The sequence below is a fragment of the Oncorhynchus kisutch genome, linkage group LG15 (assembly GCF_002021735.2).
Source record: "Oncorhynchus kisutch isolate 150728-3 linkage group LG15, Okis_V2, whole genome shotgun sequence".
NCBI lineage: Eukaryota > Metazoa > Chordata > Actinopteri > Salmoniformes > Salmonidae > Oncorhynchus > Oncorhynchus kisutch.
In genome coordinates this window covers 50,363,324-50,381,149 of record NC_034188.2, presented here as the reverse complement: position 1 = coordinate 50,381,149, position 17,826 = coordinate 50,363,324, and the positions used below count along the sequence as shown (strand labels likewise).

Here is a 17,826-nt window from a genome sequence, read left to right as displayed (position 1 = left end):
CACACAACACTCCCAGACATATTATTGAACTCCTCGATAAATGATCAGCTCAATGTCTATTCCACCGAGAAGCCAAATATTGACTCTGGTCTCACACCTGCATTTTCAATGATAGGGTATCTCATTAAAAGAGAAAGGTCCAAAGTTCAAGAGCACCCTGTAGGACTGAAATCCTGGGGGGCGGGACGGCTGGAGTAGCTAGCTCAAAGACGGAATGAAAATAAATCAGGCAAGACTTTTTCCGACATTTTCTTGTTTATCTTCAAGATCACTTTCACAGGCAGGGTGCCTTGTTCCATTACATCTTAAAAACAATAAAAACTTGGATGTTTTTTCTTTGTCATGATTTTCAAAATATATATATATACAGTGTAGCAAAGTTCCGGTGTTTAATAAAAAATAAATAAAACACCATCTCAAAATGACATTGAGTTGGGTGAACACCTGCTAAGTATTGCATCGATATCAAGGGGACATTACATATCAGTTCCTATACCATGCTGAATTATGACAAACCAGGGGCTTATAGAGGAAAGCACATTACACATTTAGATAGAAAGGGTATGGTGCAGAACTAACATGCTTCTCTTGTTAGTCAACTAAAGCATCATGTGAGCTCTATACGTTACATTTCTACGTACTGAATAAGCCCCGGACTCACAATAAAATCTACTTCCAGGTCAAGGGTGGGCAACTTCCTCTTCCGTGAACAGACAACTCAGAATCTCTTGGCTTTCAAGCAGATGGCTGTACACAACCAGAGGATCAATGTGGCGGTGGAGCCTTCAAAAAAGGTAGGCATCATCAAGCAATATGCATTTACACATTTCTACAGATACAGTTCATATAAAATGAGGTGATGAGATGCTCTTGCTTGTGGGTTGAGAGGTTCATTGATGTGCTGTTTGCCAGTTGCTGCTGTCCAGTCTAGGGCCAGAGTTACAGCATTAAAGTCTTAGCAGTGGACTGTACTTCTCCTGTACCAGGTCATCACGGCCCAAGTGAGGTGAGTGCTTACGTGATATGGGGAATAACGTTACATCGTGCATTCCAACAATCCATTGTGTCACTTAGCCAGCTTCACTAGAAGCAGCTCTCCGTAAAAGCCTACAATACAGACCTGTTTTGTGCTAACATTCCACCCCTCACATAACAAACATAGCATGACAAGGAGTGGAATGTTAGCACAAACAGGTCTCTGTTGGTACCCTGGTTAGCTCTTTATGTGATGTTATCAACACGTCACAATAACTAGCCTTCCCGGGGGGGGGGGGTAACGGATGGCATCCCCAACTGGAGGCATATGAGGTCAAGAGGCCAGTGTTGGTTCCATGCCATAACAATAGTATAAAACAATACAACTAAAAGCTGGAGATGGGTACAGAAGGTTTAATCTCCTTGTTTGGCAGAGGAACAGCAGCGTGGAGAAAATGTGTCTAACCTAAAAATGTAGTTAGCTCGGATGGGTCAAATTTATGCCTATAGAAACTAAACTTACCTTTCAAAACCTGATGAAACATCAAAAATGTTCATTCACCCAGGCCGATTGCAGTACTCCAACACGTAAGGGGAATAATACCAAATAATAAAAAGGTACGGTTTAAGTCTAGACATGACCTGATATGTGTTAGGTCCTCCTGCTGCCTAGTCTCTTAAAGACATTGACTGACCCTACGTCCATCTGAGCACCAAAACTCTCTCCTCCTCCAGCCCTGGTGCTGCTGCTGACCTTGGGGCTTGCCAGGGCCAGGCCTGGCCGGGCCTTATTTCTGGTGCTGGTCACCCGGCTGTCCTGGGTGTCGGCAGGCGGTGGGGAGGCAGGGGGCTTGCCCAGTCTCTGAAGCACGCTGAGCTTGGCAGGGGGGAGGCCATCGGGGGACGAAGAGGAAGAGGGAGAATCAGTGGGGGGGAGTTTGAATTTCCCTCCCAGGCGGCGGAGGGTGGTGGGGGCCAGCTTGGGGGCCACAGGCTCTTTCTTCTGGGAGGGTGGGAGTCGCTTGAGGACACCAGCGTACTGTAGGACCGAACCCTCTCCGTCACTATCATCCTCCTCCTCCTCCTCTTCCACTCCGTCTACATCAACCCTTCCTGCAGTTCCCTGCTCCTCCTCCGCGCCGTCTGCTCGGCCCAGACGACTGAAAACACCCGTGGCCTGGAGAGAGACGGGCCATGAGAGCAGAGAGGCCATGCCCTGACTAACTTTCAACGTCAGTCACACAGACACACATGTAACGTGTCAAAAGTGAGGGCTCACCTTGCTGCTGCCCGTGGTGGTATCTGCCTTGGACTCGGCTCCCAGTCGCTCAAACACAGACATCCGCTTGCTCCCTTTTTATAGGTAAGAGAAACAGAGTTAAAAAGATAAATATACTGTCAAACACAGAAATTGAAAGAGTGGGATGGTGTGTGTGTGTGTGTGTGTGTGTGTGTGTGGGGGGGGTTCTAGTGAGGGATAGGGGTCATCTTTATCATGGTAAGAGATAAAGACATTCCAAGACCCATTTCCTTTCGATGCGTCAGACCATAATGTTAGTGGGATGAGCATTAAAGGGCGTTGAATGATTAGTTTCCTTGGTTCACCGTGGCCAGAAGGTGAGGCCCTACCTTTCTTGACCTGCTGGGCCAGGATTCGGGCGGTGCGTGCCGTGGTGCCTTTGGGCATGTTGATGATGTACTTGCCTTCCATCTCTGCAGTCACGCGCCGACGCTTCACCGGCAGACCGTTCCCCTCGTCAGCAGGCCGGCTCAGCACTGGCAAAAAGTGAGATAGGATGGCGAGAGAGAGGAGGTGGAAAGAGGTAGAGAAGAAAAAGAATGAGATATTGTGGGATGGGAACAGAGAGAGTCAAGTGTGACATCTTTGCGAGGGAGATTTTGCCTCTAGCTACGGCAGATAGAGTGAGAAGGCCAGTCCACACAGAGGGTGGAAAAGGGGGGTAGCTACCTGCTTTGCCACCTTTGGCCTGTTTGTTGGACACTGTCACAGAGATTGCCCGGTTGTCAGGGTGATGGGCTGGTGTGTTTGGCGGTGAGTCGCGGCTCAAGGCGTTGGCAATCATACGTGTGGCGGCTGCAGAGAAACAGGAGGATTAGAAACATATGGTGAGGATTCTGGCCAGAATGGCTCCCGTGCATTACCCAAGAGGGTGACGCTACTCATTGGCGGTGGAAGGGGCGACTTATCGTCCTACACTGTTAAGCACGTTGAAAAAGGCGATACATAAAAGGCAAATCACTGGTATGAAATTCATAACGGTTCATTGTGTTGAACCAAAATACTCACGGGTGTTGGCAGTTCTTCGGAGTTCGGTCTGAACGCTGGACTGTCCTGAGGTTATGGCCTGTGTGGCCATTTTGCACATGTCCTGGAGACAGGAAGGGGAGGTGGGAGAGAGGCAGTATTGGAGTAACTGCTGTCAGAACAGCATTAAAATCAGCAAGTCTTCTGGCAAAACACCATATCTCTATCGCATGACTTGTAGTGCTGCATTGGAGGAAGTGCTCCCAACATGTGCCCGAAAAGCTCTTTAAATTGTATTTATTTATTTATTTCACCTTTATTTAACCAGGTAGGCAAGTTGAGAACAAGTTCTCATTTACAATTGCGACCTGGCCAAGATAAAGCAAAGCAGTTCGACACATATAACAACACAGAGTTACACATGGAGTAAAACAAACATACAGTCAATAATACAGTAGAAAAATAAGTCTATATACAATGTGAGCAAATGAGGTGAGATAAGGGAGGTAAAGGCAAAAAAAAGGCTGTGGTGGCGAAGTAAATACAATATAGCAAGTAAAACACTGGAATGGTAGATTTGCAGTCGAAAAATGTGCGAAGTAGAAATAGAAATAATGGGGTGCAAAGGAGCAAAATAAATATATAAATACAGTAGGGGAAGAGGAAGTTGTTTGGGCTAAATTATAGATGGGCTATGTACAGGTGCAGTAATCTGTGAGCTGCTCTGACAGCTGGTGCTTAAAGCTAGTGAGGGAGATAAGTGTTTCCAGTTTCAGAGATGTTTGTAGTTCCTTCCAGTCATTGGCAGCAGAGAACTGGAAGGAGAGGCAGCCAAAGGAAGAATTGGTTTTGAGGGTGAAATGAATGATGCAACAGGTCAGTGATTGTATCTTTCCGGCCATCATTTCTCTAGACCGGTGGTCTACCATCCTGTCGATCACGATAGACTGGTTGAACATGATCTACACAAGCCTTCTCCTTTACCTGTCGGTAGACCTGTTTGGCGTGTTTGAGGATGGCAATAATGTCACCGATGACAGTGATGCCCAGGTCCATCATGATCTCCTTACTGAGGTCCATCAGCATGTTCTTCTGGACCCTGCAGAAGAGAGGGTGAGAGAGAAGGAGGTGGGATTGCGAGAGAAAATAGATATTTAATTCCTACTAATAGAAGAATGGACGAGAATTTATTCGAAATTAATGGAAATGATTCACGACTTCGATACCAAATTGTTTACATTTACATTTTAGTCATTTAGCAGACGCTCTTATCCAGTACATACTTTTTCCAGGGATGCAAACTGGCGAGTGCCCAAAAAGGTGACACTTTCTTTTTGCACTGAAACACGAATTTTTTTTTTTTTTTTTTTAAACTCTCCTAAGGGGGAAATACAGCTTTTAACAAAAGCAAACAACAAAGAATATGATCTACATCAGCGGTTCCCAACCACCGGCCCCACGCACGGAAAGGATCATTCATTATAATGTATATATATACCCCCCCAAAAAATTATCTGTAAAATAAAATTATTATTATATATAATTAGAGGCTATTTGTGCAGTAATTACATTGAACTTGGCGCAGTCTGTTGGTCCTTTTCTCACCGCTCTAATATCTGTCACGCCCACATCAGTTTACAGATTCTGAACTTGAGTAACGCGAGCGCCCATCGCCGTCTGCGTGAGCTGTGTTGCTCACCAACTACCTAAGTTGACGTGAATAAAAAACAAGCAAACGTCGAGATCTTCGGAAGGGCTAAGGAAAATAAAAGGCCCAACGACGATGTCGAGAAAGCAGAGACAGCAAAAAAAAAGAAGCCTCATTCAATAGAAAATATGATGTCCTACCTAAAATATGGCTTTATTGCGACAGGTGACTCGCAGTCCCCTCTGTGCGTAGTTTGTGGATATAGGCTATCCAGGGAGAGATCGCCTGCCAATGTTTGAGTTACGAGAGCCGCTGCAGAGAATTCTTTCAGGAAAAAAAAAGTCGCCACTGGCAGCACATTTCAATGACGAGGAATGGGCCGCAAAACTCGCTTACCCGTGCGACATATTTAACCTGCTCAACGAACTCAATCTGTCACTTCCGGGGGAGAATGACAACTGTCTTTAAGTTGGCAGATAGCGTGGCTGCATTCAAAGCCAAACTGGAACTGTGGGGAAGGCGAGTGGACAGGGGCATATTTGACATGTTCCAAAAATGAGCGGGGATTTAGGGAGAGACAGACTGGGCAGTCTTTCTCCCAGCTGGTGCGCGATCCCCCAGTTTCGCTGTCAATGGAGTTCGAGCGTTACTACCCAACCACCAAAAGACCCACGAAATGCGAAGGAATGGATCCGCGACCCATTTGTGAATGTACCAGGTGAATCGTCCATGTCTGTGCAGGAAGAAGATCAACTCCTTGAGGTTGCAAATGACGGTGGCCTTAAAAGTATGTTTGAGAGAACTTCATCTCTGCCGACCTTCTGGATTTACAATCAAAGCTGAATATCCTGACATCGACAAAAGCATTGAAAACGTTGATTCCATTTCCAACATCCTATCTCTGTGAAGCGGGGTTTTCCGCAATGACGGCAACAAAAAAACAAATTACGGAGTAGACTGGACATGAGGAACAAGGGTGTCACTGTCTCCCATCACCCCTAGATGGGACCGTATTGTTGCCGGGGAACGAGCTCAGGGCTCCCACTGATTCAGCGACATGGTGAGTTGGCATAATTTCAGCCAGAGTACACCTGGCATACCCCTTTTTATCCACTGTATTGAAAGAGAGAAAGTGTGTGGTGTTTTTCACAGCTATTGACATAAGCCAGGCCCAGCTCCAGCTACACTTGATCCCTGAATCTACTTGTTTAAAACAATTGCCTCATTTTCACCTAATTCTCTCATTCTGAAAATGAACCACATATTGTAGAGGGAAAACATTAGTTCCATAGCTAGTTAACATTTCACACAGATTGCCAGGGTCCATTAAGCAACTAACGAGTTATAACTTGAGGAACGGCAAGGAGTCATATACCAGTTAATACTATCGCGAGTGAAGACAGCCTTAATTACCTGTTGTCCACAAAAGACACGGCATAGTTGACAGCCAGACCAGCAGGTATCCCAGCATCTTTGAAGAACTGGATCCACTCCGAGGTGGCTGAAAAGACAGAGGGAGGAGCGTTAAAACCCGCTCAAGTAGCTGATTAAAAACAAACACCTTGACTTGAATTTCTTTAGTGTTTTTAATATAGCTCTTAAAAGATACTTGTACAAAAGTGATGATCTTAAAACGTATTTTGACAAACCTATTTTTCACTGGCAATACTAAAAGCCATAACTTACTGACCTTCAACGCTAAAATTCAAAGCCATCTGATTTGGCTATATCCATATAGTAGTGAGCTCCAATGGAACATTCCAAGTGGAAACCCTGGTGACAGGACAGCATGCTGAAGTCAGACAGCACATGCTCGACCAGCCAGCTAGGTGTTATTTGTAAAACCATGATGGATCGCCTTGTGGTGACAGCGATATTCCACTGGGGTTCATAGACACATTTGATATTGCCAGTGTTTCCACCAGAACGATAATGTTGCCGTCAAAGCGGATCAGTGAGGTGTAAAGGACTTCATTTTACAGTATCAGGCAAAACAACATAGTTTTTTAATTAAACTGAGTGGTCTCTGGTTAGCTAACTAGAGGGCGATAACAGGCAGCTAAAGTCAGTCCCAACATTAGCTAAAGGGCCTTGGTTGCAGTGAGTGGGCTACTCGTCGCGAACATAACATAACTTGCTAACTAAACTAATTAACCAACCGTTCTGTCTAGGATTAATTTCACGATGGCCTGCACGAAACGTATGATAATGAAACCAGGCGACCTTTCGGTAACGTTGTTAGACTAGTGATCTACCTCTCCTCCATCACGCTAATGTTAGAACGATACATGTGTAGTTGTGGACTAGCTAACTAGCTACTAGTTGACTTGCTAGGTAGCCAATTTAACAGTAGCTAACGTTCATGTGAATGAAAATGTGAGCTAGATTGACTTTAACTTCGTACCTATCAGTCAACTCGGTGGTGCCAATGATAAACTACTCATCAGTCCCACTTTTGTTTGTGGTAAAAAAATGTTTTAACCACAAACAAGAATTTTGAATAGCTAACGTTATCTAGCTAGCTAAACGGCTAACGTTAGCTACTACATTCTAGTCGGCACTTGAGACCTACACACTATGCTAGCTAGACACAGACACCAGTTTCTCTACATTCCGAAAAATAAATATCCTTCATCACTATTCTAAGAATAATTGATAACAATTAAATATTTGTGGAGTCTTTTTAAGCTATCTTCTACATTATCTGGGCCCTTTTATATCACTCACCTGTTGTTACGGACGCCATGTTTACAGAAGAACAGCTGCATCCAGGAGACAGCTCCGTTCGTGACGTAATTTCCGTTGCGTTTCTGAAGTGGCATATTTTCACCACCAGAGTGCAGTGTAAGCCTTCAATCTACTGCCATAAATTGTCGTTCATTTTTTGGAGACATTTCAGTGACGTGACATTTTCTGATAGAGGTGAGGAATGGGGCCACACCGGTGGAGTCTGGTGGGAGGAACTTTAGTACGGACTCATTTTAAGGACTGGAATGGAATAAATGGAACCGTAACAAACAGATCAAACATGTGGAAACCACGTTTGACTCTGTTCCATCTATACCATTGCAGCCTCTACAATTAGCCCATCCTCTTATAGCTCCTCCCACCAGCCTCCACTGGGACACACACACACACACACACACACACACACAACAAATAACCTTAACAATATGTTGCTGTTTATTGAATGCCATTTTCGACAATAAAGATTTGGAACGTAATATAAACAGTTATGGAGGGGATCGTTCCCTCAGCTTTCACAGTCTATCAACAACAACGATGAGTAAAGCCCCCCCCCCCTCAAGTAAAATAAGAGAGAATGGAGGAAAGGAGTTAGAATGGGGTGGACATAGAGAGAGAGAGAAAAAGGGAGAGCGAGAGAAAGAAATATGACCGGTGGACTGTCATAACATCTGGTCCATTTGAAAAAGATCGACAGTACTGTATAATATAATCAGAGGTTAAATTGATTCATTCAGAAACAGAAGCAAGAGAAGGCTATTGAGTATTACATTTCATCAATTATTATACTTATTTTATGCATTGGACAAGGACAAGTGTGTAGTTATCAAAGCACCATCATTATATCGATCAGTTGAGTAAAAGTGTTTGTACCACTGATGCAGCACCCTCTCAATATCCTCCAATAAAACCCATTTAGTTTAGGGCCTCAGCTGTTACAAATGGTCTCAATGTCTCGAGTATACATTTCTGAGTCCATTTTCATTGGTCACTGCCTGATCACAACAATGCAACCGTTGCTTCACAGAAAAAGACAAACATATGTTTACATATACAGTCTGATTATTATTTTTTTTCAAGAGAAGGCATTCGAGGAAAAGACGAAGGTTCTATTGAAGGAAATGACAGAAATAAGGCATCAAAGGAAAATGCTAAGAAATGGAGTGTTTTGAAATATTTCTTTAAGATTCATATATTTATAATCAAGGTCCACCCCTCAACCTCCACTCAATTAGGTCAAGACCTCTTGGCCCAAACATAGATACAGGGCTATGTGAATGAAAGCTTGCGGTACAGTTTATAACAAGGGTTGAAAATCACAGCAATACATGGTCACACTGGACACATAGCGTAGCAGAAAGAGAGTGCCAGAAGACTTCTGGCACTGCGTAAATGAAGTTCTTCAGATGATTTGCTACATGTCTACCTCCGGCGATATGACTGCATCTCAAGAGTCTCCATTTCAGTACATAACATCGTACGTTTGCAACCCATGGGGAAAACAAATCGTTTGTCGTTCACAAAAATGGTCAAAGACCTCTTGTCTGTTCCAGTCAGTCTTATATCAGGTATTTGTATGAAGGCAGGTTCACTGATGCGACAAAGTTACTGAGTTTATGTCATAATTTCTACGTGTCCATGGCCCATCTCTACTTGGATTGTTAGGAAAGGAACGTCCAAAATGACTTAATCCTCTCAGTTCTCTCCCTCATCCTCCTCTCTCTATGTCTCGTCTTTACCTTTCGGTCTCTCTCTGCCTCTGTCTGTAGGCCTCCAGTGACGGTGTGAATAAACAAATCACACGAGGGAGGTGGTGTGAAGGCAGTATTGGCCACCAGCCTGGACACTGCAGAAAATGCCATTTCCGGAGATGAGAGAAGGGTAGAAGAGAAGGGGGGGTTTGACAGTGAGCAAGCATCTGCAGTGCGGACAGACACTCTCTCTGTCTGTGTGTGTGTGGGGTCTATATAACGGAGACCTTAGATGGTACAGATTAGAAAACGAGTCTTATGTGAACTGGACCTCATTTCCTGATCTGTCCAGTGCTGACATAAGTGCGTATTCTTCTTCCTAACCGGGTTTCCAGGCTCAGACAAAAATGACATAACGTTCTCTGAGAGAATGCACGGTTGGGATTCAAGAAATCAATGCGACACCTGTTTAGGGTGTGAAATAAGAAGAATATCGTCGGCATGAATATTCAAAGCATGCTCTCGTTCAGTGAAAGAACCACGGCATTGTTGTTTTTGTCCAACTCTGGAGACTCTGTGAGCTGCTGTTGATGGAATAGGACCCATGGACCTTATCACTGATAAGACTTGTTGTAAGTGACCCTGCCAGAACAGGATGTACAGGGCTATGTGAATGAAGGCTTGCGGTACAGTTTCTAAGTTCATCTGATGTACTACAGGTAGCGGCACAAAACCGTTCCATTCACGTGCCATCTATCAGCATAAAAACCCTTTCACACATCATCAACAATGCCATGGTAGGTTCATGGAAGGAAATGAAAAGGCAATGACGTTCGCCATTCAAAAAGGGCATACGAGGCCTGTCCCTTGTCTTACCAGTTGAAGCCTGGCACGTTAGTTATTTTGGAGGGGCCCTCTTTTGAAGACTTTAGCCCGTCTAATGATAAGCCAAACATATTTTTTTTTCTCTATCACACCTCCATTGATATTTCAACAATAACTACTATGGAGGTGAATATTTTAAAGAGAGCAACTCTCAAAAAGCTCTCCAGAAATGTCTGTCGATTTGAATCGCATGATAACTACTTTATTGAACAAGAATGCACACTAGACTCTAACAGACTTCTCAACAAAAACATTCAATTAAAAATGATTTGCATCATTAATACTTTAATATGTATTTTGACATTCAATTCATATTAAGTTTCCTCATTTTGGGTCCGAAGGGGACTAAGTGGTGGCATTAAGCTTTGGTGGTGTAGGCATTGGGACTGACCTCGCAGAGGAAAACAAACAGGCAGATGTGAAAGCAAAAAGGCAATAGTACCACCTCAATAATCTCATCATACTGACGAGCCGCAGTACATGCAGTATCACGTGTTAGATATAGTTATCCTGAATAATGTGCTTTATATATAAAACATATGAGCACAGGCAGTGATAATGTGCGTCATATTGAGGGAATGGTTAAGTACGGTCATTTATTATAATTGTTTGTTCTTTTAGAAAAATATCCATTTTAAAACCAGCCTCAAAAACCACCTCTGTTTCTTCATTGACAAAAATATCCCATTTTTATATTTTCAAACATTCATACTTTACAATCATTGTACATACACTTCAATATACATATCTTCTGTATGTATATGCGTATGCTTTTAAGTATACTTTTGACACATATAACATTTTATGATTAGTGCACATGCCTCTGAAGTTGCCAAACATAATACAAATAACAACACAATGCAATAATAATAGTAACATTAAGGGGGAAACCTCCCCTGAAAGAACAAAAACTTCCGGCATCGGCAACACAGGTAAGAGCGGAGGACAAAGCCAAACATGATTTTGTTTTTATACATAAAACATAACAAATGTCACTTGAAAATGAAAAGGAACAAATTCACAGGCAAATGAAGAACACATACTCATAAACACCCCCTCCTCTCGTCTCCTCTGTGTGTCCGGACTCTGTATTGTGCTCTAACATCGTGTCAACCTCAAATCAAAAGAAAGAAATAAGCGGGCCAAGTGGCTCAGAGTGGGATACACTCACAATAAATGCACCTCCCACTAGGAGAGGAAGAGAGGCCGCTCATCCCAATGTTCAGAGGTTGGTTGAATATTCCTTTTAAAAGTATCTTAAAAAAAAAAAAAAAATACATAATGGTTCACAATCTGATACCAATAAACTCATGTCTGACAAAAAAGCTCTTTACCAAAAGGACATGCCTTTCTCAATGCTTTTGTTCTTCTTTTCATCATGACATTTTCTCTGTCAAAGGTAAGACTTAACAACGACAACAGAGAATACTTGGTGATAAAGGAGGGGGGAAGAACAATGTACACAATAGTATCAGTAACGAATGGAGGACAATTCAGATGCTTGAAAGCGACGGTATGAGTATTTGTGTGGGCCCAGGGTGAAGAGACTTTGCAGTATGGCGGTGGTACTATGCCAGTAAGAGGTAACCCATCCACACAGTTGGCAAGAGCTGGATTTTTTTTGTTTGGGGGGGGCGTTTTTTAAATTCAATTTAGGCTTAAGAGTACAGGGGGCTCATCCGTTGTCTCTGCCAAAGTTTCAGCTCTCCCTCTAGACCTCTACCTCGGGCTAAAGCCTCTTCTCTCACTCTCCTGCCGTCCTCATCTCACCAGCGCAACACAAGTCTCATTTCATCTCCATCGTTTCAACATCCAACAATGGCTCAGGAGAAGAATGAAAAGAGTGACAACCCTTTTGCATTTGTGTCCATCCTATTTTGTGTCTTTTCAATGTTTTGTTTTGTTGCTTTGTTTTTTTTTAAAGCTCTATTTTGAGCGAAACACTCCAGGGCTCCTCAGTGGGGGGGGTGCGTCCGTGTCCATGTGGGGGGACGAGGGGGACGTGTGAGGTGGGCCGGCGCTCAGTCAAGGTCCCAGGGTCTGGAAGGGCTCGGCGTGCTCTCAGGGTTCGAAGACTTCAGAGAGAGAGAGAGACAGAGAGGAGAGAAACAAAGATGGAGAGATGGACGAAGACGGCAGGATAAAAAGAGAGGGAGCCAAATAGCTGGAGGCTGTGACGCCCTCCCCTTTCCAAGTCACAACTAACGACGAAGAAGCAAGAGGAACCGAGAGGATGAGGAAGGCAGGAGGGGAGAGCAAGAGCTCAGCAGTCTGGCCTCACAAAAGAAGACCCAAACCTAAGTCCTTCTTCCCTATTTCCGCTTGCACAAATACATTCAGCATGAAGAGGAGGGGTGAAGAAGATGAGAGCAGGAGCAGTGAGAAAGGAATGACTGACAGAGGGAACGACTGGGAGGACAAGTGTGCCTGTGGGATCGCAGGTGAGCATGTTTTCTATTTACTGTGTGCACTGTACGTGCACGTCACAAGACGTTGAAAGATTCATTGTGAATTAACCTGGGTATGATGTCGGAGAATGTTTTCACAGATCGACTGACAACTCAGAGCCCAGAGTTTTGGACTCAATTTGAATTCACTTGAAATACTTGATGAGTTATATTTAGTTTCCTCATAAGGACAACGGTGTGCACTAAATGCTATGCGGTCAAACTTTGCTTGATGTCATGTTTACTCGGTCTGAATGTGTGCGATTTTTTTTGTATGGCTCATTATATAATGTATGTTCATCCATGTTGTTGACCTCGTCTACCATGAGCAACTGTTTTTTGCCGTATATAAGTGATTGGCGTAGGGGCGCGCGCGCGTGGTGTGTGTCTCTGTCGGTCAGTCAGAGCGCGAGCAGCGAGGGCGAGTTCAGGGAGCCAGAGGACTGCTCGCTGCTGCTGTTTCTCTGGTTAGCGCTGACCCCGCAGGCTCCCTCTGGGTAGCTGAACACAAATGAAGATGTGTATGAAGGGTTGTAGCTGCCAGCGGCCGCGCCATCATGGTGACCACCACCCCCACCGTCGGCCACCAGGCACGGCCCACCCGGCGCAGGCTCGCTTGAGCCATAGAAAGAACTAGAAAACGCTACCTCCTGCATCATCCCCGGGTGCGGATTAACCTGTTGCTGCGGATGAACCTGCTGCTGCGGTTGAACCTGCTGCTGTTGTCGCTGCTGCTGATGCTGCGAAGTAGAAGGCTGCGAGGTGTAGGCGGGAGGCAGGTAGAAAGTGTCCTCCACAGTCAAGCCCACGATGGAGACGGGGGCCTGTTGGGGCAGTAGGGGCTGATGCTGGAGCTGTGTGGAGCCTGAGGCCTGCTGCTCCTGGTAGGGGATCTTGCAGCTGGGCTCGTGAGCCACCAGGACAAACTCCAGGCGCTCCTTCTCCTTCTGCAGCTCAGAGATCTCAGCCTCCAGCTCAGACTTCTCCTCCTCCAGGATGTCGGTCTCCTGTGGAGGGAGGGAGGACAGGCGAGAGATAGGATTCAAAGAGCTGTATAGTCTAACCCTCTATGTCTATGGAGATGGATGCATGGCTATCTTTCTAGATATAGATAGGCCAACATGTTTCCTCCTTGGAATAGATAGCATAGCCTATGCTAGGACTGGTCAATTAGACTATAACAACTGTAGGCACAATAGACTGTCACAAGCACTATAATCATCTTTGCTCACTTCAACTTCTGTTAATAACCAGCCACTTAAATAACATTGTGTTCCTATTACTCACATACACAGTCATTACCATAAGCCTAGTAATGTAGCGTAACACACTGTATATAATTATTACCATAAGTCATTTTGACAGTAAGAACCCCAGCCAAGCTCACCCCTTGCAGTCGGTCAGTGAGTTCGCGCCGGCGGTTTCGGCATTTGGCGGCTGCCAGCTTGTTCCTCTCGCGCCGAACACGCCTCTTCTCCTGCTCCTCTGGAGTCAACTGGAGGAAAAGAATAAGGAGAGATTAAAACAAACCCAAACTTGGTCTTTGCCTCTATCTCGCTAGCTTAGAATAACAGATATATAGATGTCTCATCAGATACAGTATCATAAAAAAAATGTGGTGAATGTGTTAACTCTTGCTGTCTACCTATTCGACATATAAAGATTGACACACAGGGCATACACACACACTTACAAACACACCAACATCTCCATCGTCACTCACAGACTCGTCTCGTACACGGCGACTACGGGTCCTAGACTGGCGGATGGGGCCCGGGGCTGGGCCTTGCCCCGGGGTCTCAGAGCCTGTGGGAGTAAAACCTGAGCCAGAGGAATAACTGGGCCCTGGCAGATCATAAGGGTCTACCAGGGACACAGACTGGGTCCCACTTTGGCCAGAGGCCTGGGACGAGATGAGAGTTGGCTGCACCATCCACTGCAGGTCCTGGCTGCTAGTGATGGCTGTGACTGTGGGCACAAAGGAGCCTGGCATATCCACTCCTCCACTGCTGCCCCCAGAACCACTGCCTACCCCGTCCCCGCCTCCAGCAGACACACAATCCTGGAACACACAGAGATGGAGGGGTTAGGCATGAACACAGACAGAGAAATGTGATGCTGCTATACAATGCAATGACAACAAAGTGTCTTGCTCTTTAAACATTGCTTTGTGAACAACTTAGATGTTGATTTCCTTGAACATAAGAGGGTAGATATCACAGCAGAAGATTGCATAGACTTGATGTCCATAAGACACACACTTTAGGGCACAGTTTGACGCACCCATTCTAATTGCAAGTCATCTATAAACAAACGTTGAATTAAATGCCACCATTGCAAACATTTACCATGTGGATATGAAGCTGACTGGTATAATGCATTATGATACTGTTATAAATGCATTGTATGTCCCCCTTATTATGATCTCATTATGATCCTAACTTAATAACAACAATCCATTTAAATGTGTTCAAATGTAACACATGTATAACCCTTATAATAACATCATGAAGGCTCATACAAGCTTACAATAAGTAATAAAGCATATCAGGAAATGTCACTCTTATGGAATGATTGAATGCCAGTGAGAGTTGGAGTCTCCCAAAAATCCCTGCAGAACAACGTTATAAATAGATCACTGCAAGAATAGATTTAGGTGCCCAAATCTATCTTTGTCTCTCTCTGCTTTAATTATAACTGAGACGAGCAGTGATGCCATAGTAAACTCGGAATACATTAATATTCATATCAAAGCGTGTAAGGCAAGGCGGCATGCAGCTTTGAGGAGACCGCCTAAACCAATCAACTCGCTCAAAAAAAGTCCCCCCTCCTCCTTCCTCCTCCCCCGGCGTTCCCTTAGCAACGCAACGTAACACTCCAAAATAGAACGCATTTACGTCACAGCAAGCCCTGAACTGGGAGCGTGGAGAGAAGCGAGCAAAGGCGGAGTATTTTTGTGCATACGTAGGAGAGTGCCAAAACGATGTCATCCGTTGCGCGGGGCGCTGTAAACCAACCACCAAAGACAGTACACGTTGCTAGTAGCATTGGCAAAGCATGAGTCCGAGATCATGCCGGCCGGCAGCCTTTATTTCAATCAAGTTCAAGTCCCTGTAATTTTCCAGGACATTAGCAGCATATCTTTAGCATTGTTGATGCGACGTGAAAGGGAAATGTTCTTGCCTTTCCCTATCATAGAACCTATGTAATAACAAGCTTATAATAATGATGATACTCAGGTTGATAAATCCAAACTCTGCATGGTTGAACTCTAATGCGACAAGGTATAACTGCACCAGCATTTGCAAATGCTACTGAACTGTAAAGCATCATATGAAATCATTCGAAACTCAACCCATATTCCTGGAATACAGCCCACGGCACCATCATCATGTACAACATAAATCAGACTTCATGCATTATTATATAAACATCTGTCAAATGAAATATTGCCTCAATATTATAATGATAAACTTTCGGAAAGTGGGCGGAAAGGACACATAAGCTCCCATTCTCGAATCATTGCTCAAAGTAAAGACATTGGACTTATTGGACCTACCTGTGAGGCACTGGCCGGCGGGCTCCCGAAGGAGTCCACGGAGGAAAGGTACTGAGACTCAATAGACGGGGACGAACTTCCACGGGAGAAGGTATCAAAGTCACCGGGGAACCCTTGGAACATTACCCCGGAGGAGCCGAGTGAAAAACCTATAGTTCCCGGAATGAGTGTGACGTCACCTGCAGTTCGAGCGCACACACATGGGCAAGGGGAGAGAGGGGAGACAGCTGTCAGTTTGCTGTCATTGAAATGCAATCTCATGTATCTAAGATAGGGTCAACAGTAAACATGCATAACTGGAAACCTTGCTTTACGTGTAGCCTACATGTATATCGGAAATAACGTAATAAGAACCGTGTGGCTGCATTATCTAACATTCATGTTAAGAAAGTATTTTACCGTTAATGTGTTCCTTATTGTGCTCCGGTAAGATGCTCTTGGTATCTTTCCAAAAAAGTTGCATGAAGAAGAAAATCCAGTTCGCTGCAATGGAAACAGTCCTTACGTTCCGGATTTTAAAAACTCATTGATCCAATTCAGAGTCCCCTAAAATATGTCATTTGTCCGTTTTTCCAATGTGCAATTATAGATCCATGTAAAAGTCCACTATGGATAAACTGATCAGCGATATAGAGTCTCGGCCCACAGAAGCGAGTCTTGTCTTATGAATGAATCCATGGAGTACGAGCGAAGCATTGTAAAGGACACGAAGTCCCGCCTCGGAGTTCCGCTGACGTACGTGCCCATTTATGGGGTTATGTTTTTGTTTGGTATCCTTGGTAATGACGTTTAGCTAGGGATTCCCTCTCCCACAGAAACGGTACAGCAGACGAGAATAGAAAATGTTACTAACACAGCCACGAAATATTTCTAACCAGTAAACATTTTCGGATAGTAAATTTAATGAAACAACATGTTTTAGTGTGCACGTAGCCAAATTATGTATTGTAAAAGCAGATGAAATCATCATCCAAATGCACTTGTTCTTAGTATTTTGGAGGTGTCTGCTCATGTAGACTAATAATTATTTTCTAGACTCAGTAAAAAAGCCTAAATATTGTAGCGTTAAGCTCCAGATCAGGTAAAACTTTGAGGGCTAGTTTGGCTCATTGCCTAATGAATATGTTCATGAATAAGACAGGCAAGATTATTAATGTACAGACTGTCTGCCTCGTATATATATATATATATATATATATATATATATAGTATTCATCTTTGCATAGGCCTAAAGATATAAATAAATATATAAATGAATATAGATCTTGCATGTAGGTTAGCAGATATATAGCCTAGTATATACTGTAGGCTATAGCCTAGTGACAATGTAATGGGATATTACTGAAATTACTTCTTAAGGTGTATCAATGAATGGCTGGCACTATTCAAGTAGGCGTATTTAGACCGGTTGGCCATTATAAACATATACACATTCCATTGTCGATTTCTTACGCAATTGTGTTGGTTTGACATCGCTCACAAGAGGAAGGAAACCCACCAGGCAGAGAGAGAAAATCCTCTCGGATAAACTTTCTCACGGACACGCCCTCGGGAGTTCCCTTTCTTGAAGAGGCCGTGGAATCCCTCGTTCTAGTCGGGATCATCTGCTG

At 44.1% G+C, this 17,826-nt stretch overlaps 2 protein-coding genes across 11 annotated transcripts; both read right to left on the bottom strand.

The window, feature by feature from the left end:
- Positions 1-236: 236 nt before the first annotated feature.
- On the bottom strand, positions 237-7,754 carry LOC109905402 (uncharacterized protein C19orf47 homolog). 8 transcript variants are annotated; one of them, XM_031790456.1, is made up of 8 exons: positions 7,617-7,754; positions 6,303-6,390; positions 4,226-4,340; positions 3,284-3,410; positions 2,945-3,070; positions 2,680-2,751; positions 2,255-2,328; positions 237-2,152 (listed from the first exon to the last, which is right to left on the bottom strand). In XM_031790456.1, the coding sequence occupies exons 1-8, from the start codon at positions 7,633-7,635 to the stop codon at positions 1,628-1,630; spliced, it is 1,146 nt and encodes a 381-aa protein (XP_031646316.1). In that variant the 5' UTR covers positions 7,636-7,754; the 3' UTR covers positions 237-1,627. The 8 variants fall into 8 exon arrangements, with proteins under 8 accessions (XP_031646316.1, XP_031646314.1, XP_020358348.1 ...); XM_031790454.1 differs by having other exon boundaries at positions 2,605-2,751; positions 7,617-7,752; XM_020502759.2 differs by having other exon boundaries at positions 2,605-2,751; positions 3,284-3,365; positions 7,617-7,746.
- A 295-nt stretch (positions 7,755-8,049) lies between these two features.
- Positions 8,050-17,170, bottom strand: LOC109905401 (protein fosB-like). 3 transcript variants are annotated; one of them, XM_031790453.1, is made up of 6 exons: positions 16,616-17,170; positions 16,217-16,395; positions 14,381-14,719; positions 14,045-14,152; positions 13,305-13,664; positions 13,085-13,150 (listed from the first exon to the last, which is right to left on the bottom strand). In XM_031790453.1, the coding sequence occupies exons 1-6, from the start codon at positions 16,677-16,679 to the stop codon at positions 13,085-13,087; spliced, it is 1,116 nt and encodes a 371-aa protein (XP_031646313.1). In that variant the 5' UTR covers positions 16,680-17,170. The 3 variants fall into 3 exon arrangements, with proteins under 3 accessions (XP_031646312.1, XP_020358342.1, XP_031646313.1); XM_031790452.1 differs by having other exon boundaries at positions 8,050-13,664; positions 16,616-17,166; XM_020502753.2 differs by having other exon boundaries at positions 8,050-13,664; positions 14,351-14,719; positions 16,616-17,164.
- Positions 17,171-17,826: the final 656 nt, after the last annotated feature.

Excerpts from the sequence above, each read along its gene's own strand:
- LOC109905402 (XM_020502756.2), bottom strand. The coding sequence starts at position 6,604 with ATGGCTTTGAATTTTAGCGTTGAAG. Across the intron at positions 2,752-2,944 it reads GGCCAAAGGTGGCAAAGCAG|TGCTGAGCCGGCCTGCTGAC; the intron begins GTAGCTACCCCC and ends ACTTTTTGCCAG. Across the intron at positions 2,329-2,604 it reads GGCCCAGCAGGTCAAGAAAG|GGAGCAAGCGGATGTCTGTG; the intron begins GTAGGGCCTCAC and ends ACCTATAAAAAG.
- LOC109905401 (XM_020502753.2), bottom strand. The coding sequence starts at position 16,679 with ATGCAACTTTTTTGGAAAGATACCAAGAGCATCTTACCGGAGCACAAT. Across the intron at positions 16,396-16,615 it reads CAATAAGGAACACATTAACG|GTGACGTCACACTCATTCCG; the intron begins GTAAAATACTTT and ends CTCGAACTGCAG. Across the intron at positions 14,153-14,350 it reads ATGGAGATGTTGGTGTGTTT|TTGACTCCAGAGGAGCAGGA; the intron begins GTAAGTGTGTGT and ends CTTTTCCTCCAG.